Source organism: Panicum virgatum, chromosome 7N (assembly GCF_016808335.1).
Source record: "Panicum virgatum strain AP13 chromosome 7N, P.virgatum_v5, whole genome shotgun sequence".
NCBI lineage: Eukaryota > Viridiplantae > Streptophyta > Magnoliopsida > Poales > Poaceae > Panicum > Panicum virgatum.
Genome location: NC_053151.1, coordinates 38,477,591 through 38,481,543, shown reverse-complemented (window position 1 = coordinate 38,481,543; position 3,953 = coordinate 38,477,591). Strand labels below are relative to the sequence as shown.

At 54.7% G+C, this 3,953-nt stretch overlaps 1 protein-coding gene across 1 annotated transcript; it reads left to right on the top strand.

Moving 5' to 3' along the window:
* The first annotated feature begins 256 nt into the window (after positions 1-256).
* LOC120680740 (ethylene-responsive transcription factor ERF054-like) lies at positions 257-2,382 on the top strand. The gene has a single exon (XM_039962267.1). It carries the CDS (start codon positions 498-500, stop codon positions 1,842-1,844), a length of 1,347 nt encoding a protein of 448 aa, XP_039818201.1. The 5' UTR covers positions 257-497; the 3' UTR covers positions 1,845-2,382.
* The last annotated feature ends 1,571 nt before the right edge of the window (positions 2,383-3,953 follow it).

Genomic DNA, 3,953 nt, shown 5'->3' with positions numbered 1-3,953 from the left:
TACCGATCAGTGCCGTCCACGCCGCGGTGACAGCAACACAAAGAACGGCCAACGTGCGGCCGTGACGTGTCGGCACCGGAGGGCTTGCGACGGGTCAATGCAGGGTGGGGCCTGGCGGCCACCGGCCGTGAGATCCCCAGGCCGAGGTGAGGTGAGGAATCACCCGTCGGCTGGTCACTTTGGCTTTCGTGGATGCCCCCACGTTTATAAGCCAGAAGCCAAACCGTCCCGGTCGCGCCCTGTCCGGGAAGCTCCAGAACCAAACGCCACCGCCAGCTCGCCAGGCCCGCACCGGTCGCGCCGCCCCCTCGCGGAGTGATCATTTCGCCGGGAGTTCGCTCGCCTTCCTGTCCGTGGTGCAAGTTGGTCTGAGGATCAGTTTCTTTACGAGGATCTTGTCGTCCAAGTATATATTGCCGTAGCTGCCGCCGGTCGCTGGGCTTTCGGTTGCGCGCATCTTCGCATCGGCACGCTCCGGCATCGTGGTCGTCTCGGGCATGGATGCGTCGAGCGCGAGCGGCGGCGGTGGCACGGAGGGCGGTCGTGGGGGCAGGAGGTGGAAGGGCAAAGGCGTCACGCCCATACAGCCGCGGCGGCAGCTGGCGCCGGTCATGGAGGACGCGTCGGCGGCGTCGCTGCGCCCGCTCAAGAAGATCGGGCGCGGGCCGGACCGCTTCCAGCGCTCCGCGTCGGCGCTGTCGACGTCCTCGTCGGCCCCGCCGTCCCCTCGCTCCAGCGCCGCCTCGGCGGCGGCGGCGGCGTCGCCGCCCTCCGCGCGGCGTATCTTCCCGTTGGCGTACGAGACCTCGGCGCTGGCGGGTGGGGCGGCCCCGCCGCTGCAGCTCCCGCCGTGGCAGCACTCCAGCGCGTCGCAGCCGCAGCAGGCGCCTGCGCAGAGTCAGCAGATGATATCGTTCGGCGCGCCGCCTCAGTACCAGGCGCAGCTCTTGTTGCCGGAGGGCTCCCCGCAGCAGCATCTGCTGCGGTACTGGAGCGAGGCGCTCAACCTGAGCCCGCGCGGCGGCCAGGCCGCGGCCGTGCTCCCTTCGCTGTACCAGCACCTGCTGCGGGCTCCGCCGCCCCCGCAGAAGCTGTACCGCGGCGTGCGGCAGCGGCACTGGGGGAAGTGGGTGGCCGAGATCCGGCTGCCGAGGAACCGCACGCGGCTCTGGCTCGGCACGTTCGACTCCGCCGAGGACGCCGCCATGGCGTACGACCGCGAGGCCTTCAAGCTCCGCGGCGAGAACGCACGGCTCAACTTCCCGGACCGGTTCTTCGGCAAGGGCCACGCCGGGGGGAGCGGCCGCACCAGTGCTATCTCCGCAGCCGCCCAGACCGCTGGCGCCGGGTCTGTCTCGTCGTCGTCGTCATCACCTCCACAAACGCCGGACGAGGCAAGCGGACAGCAAACTCCGCCGCCTCACTCAGAAGGATCGACGGGCAAGCAGCCACAGCCTCCGGTGGACACATCGTCGTCGCAGCAAGGAGGCAGCCCTGGAGACACTACTATGCCAGCAGTCTCGGCTGAAATGATGATCCACGCGCCGGTGGCTCACGGCGGCGAGTGGGGTCCGGCTGACGAGGCTTGGTTCAACGCGTGGGGCCCGGGCAGCTCCTTCTGGGACTACGACATGGACAGCAACAGCACACCAGGCCTCTTTCTCCATGGTCGCTTCGCCGGCGATGAGGCCGGCATGGAGCACTCCAGCGCACAAGGAACCATAGCAACGGCAGCGGCGGCCACCGGGACGGACATGTCATGCGATAACGTCCCGGTAACACCTGCTTCTTCTTCTTCCCCTCTTCACTCACAGCCTCCTCATTCTCCTTCCTTCATGGACTAAGCAGCACACCCTGATATATTGCTGATCCCATTGTTTCTTCTGCACCCCGCGATTGCCTGCAGAAATAGCACTAGCTAGGATAGAGATGCACGCAGGTTCAGTTTTTAAGACAACTTGCGGCATCACACAGATTCATTTCACAGCAGCACTGAAGAACCATTCGGCCATGCATTTCTTCATCAAATCCATCAGGAAACCATGCTCTAGGCTGCAATTTTTAGGCCAGCTACTAGGGCAACCAGTAAATTTCTCTCTCCCATGTTGTGCAACGGCATGCGTCCTACAGATGACTCCTGTGTATTTTAGATATTTGTTAGACTCTCCAAAGCGTTCTTCAGTTTGTTTGCAACATTATGTCACTGCTTCATGTGGGATGGCTCCGGTCACTGGTTCAGCTATGGATTTCTAGTGTTAGGAAAATGGGTTTAGCAGCTTTTTTATGTATGTTGTGCTCTGATTTATTTTCATGTACCTTGTTACAAAGTTTGGAGTTTTCAATCATGCATTTCTTGAAATGTCAGGCATTACCGTATTGATCCTCAGAGTTCTTACATGTAGAAGGGATATTCCGGTCTTCCTGAACATAATTATCTCAACGCTCTTATCCCCTAAAGATATGAATAATGTTGGTTAGTTTTTTGCAGACAATGTAAGCGCAAAAAACCCTTTTAAATGATCGTGGAGTTCGTTCCAGCATGCGCACGAGCGCCTATTTGACCTTTCTGAAGTGATTCCAGATCAGCGAATGATACAAGTATAACACTGCATAAGCCACATTTGGATGGCTTCCTGCAAACACGGCAAAACATTACATGTAAAGTATTGCAGTATTCTATCTGAATCTACTACAGATAATAGGACCAAGCACATCTAGCTAACGGTGCTTCAAACTGAACAGCTAACAGGAGGATTTCGCTCATCAAAATCACACCAAGTATTTCACTTGGTTGAAAAGAACTGATTGTTTCCAAGTATGCGAAATAAATTTTGCAAGAAAGGAAATTCACTCAGCTAGTTAGATTCACATTCACATTCACATGGCACCACCATATCAGTATAAGAAACAACTCACTGAATGTGCTCCTTTCCCAAATCCTACTTCTTGCATCCTTAATTATAGGCCACAATTTAGATCAATACTGTGTTGGCCATGAGCACTGCAGTGCCATGGCGTGTTTGGATGGCGCCAGTAGCCACTGCCCGCCAATTGAGTCTGTTTTCCATCCCTACTTACAGCATTTGAGATTGAGAAAATCGCCACGTGCACTGCCTGTGAAGATGGGTTTAACGTGATGCCTCTCGGAATCACGGCTCCGTGTTTATATAGCCAGGAAGAGCCCCTGGCGTGGCAGTACAACTTGGAGAACAAGATTACAAGATATGATCCTATCTAGCTAACTAGAGTACAACATGATTACAACAACCTGATCTATACAACGGAGCCGTAACAAACTAGGAGAAATAAACCATCACGGGAGAGAACCCTGAGGACGTGATTCACCAGGAGTCCGAGCATATCACAACTGATATTTCAACACCTCCCCACAATCACAACTTATGCGTAAGATTGAGATTGTATCTGAACATAGCAGTTTCCTTAACAGGAAGTGCTTTAGTGAATCCGTCAGCTATCTGATCAGCCGTGCCAATGAACCGAACATCAAGGTATTTGGATGCAACCTGTTCTCTCACAAAATGATAATTGATTTCAATGTGCTTAGTTCGAGCATGAAAGACTGGATTGGCTATGAGATACGTTGCTCCAATGTTATCACACCATAACCGAGCTGCTCGAGGGTGAGTAATTCCCAACTCATCAAGTAATTTCTGTATCCACACAGCTGTAGCATTGGCCAAAGCTTTATATTCAGCTTCAGTGCTCGATCTTGACACAGTCGCCTGCTTTCTAGCACACCATGACACAAGATTGCAACCCAAAAACACGGCAAAACCACCGGTTGACCTCCTATCATCTGGGCAGCCTGCCCAGTCTGCATCAGCAAATACACTCACCAACATGGAGTCAGCTTTCCTGATCTTGAGCCAAAAACCGATAATTCCTTTAACATACCTCAGAATTCTTTTGACAGCCTCCCAATGATATGTCGT

Coding starts and splice junctions, on each gene's coding strand:
- LOC120680740 (XM_039962267.1), top strand. CDS start 498: ATGGATGCGTCGAGCGCGAGCGGCGGCGGTGGCACGGAGGGCGGTCGT.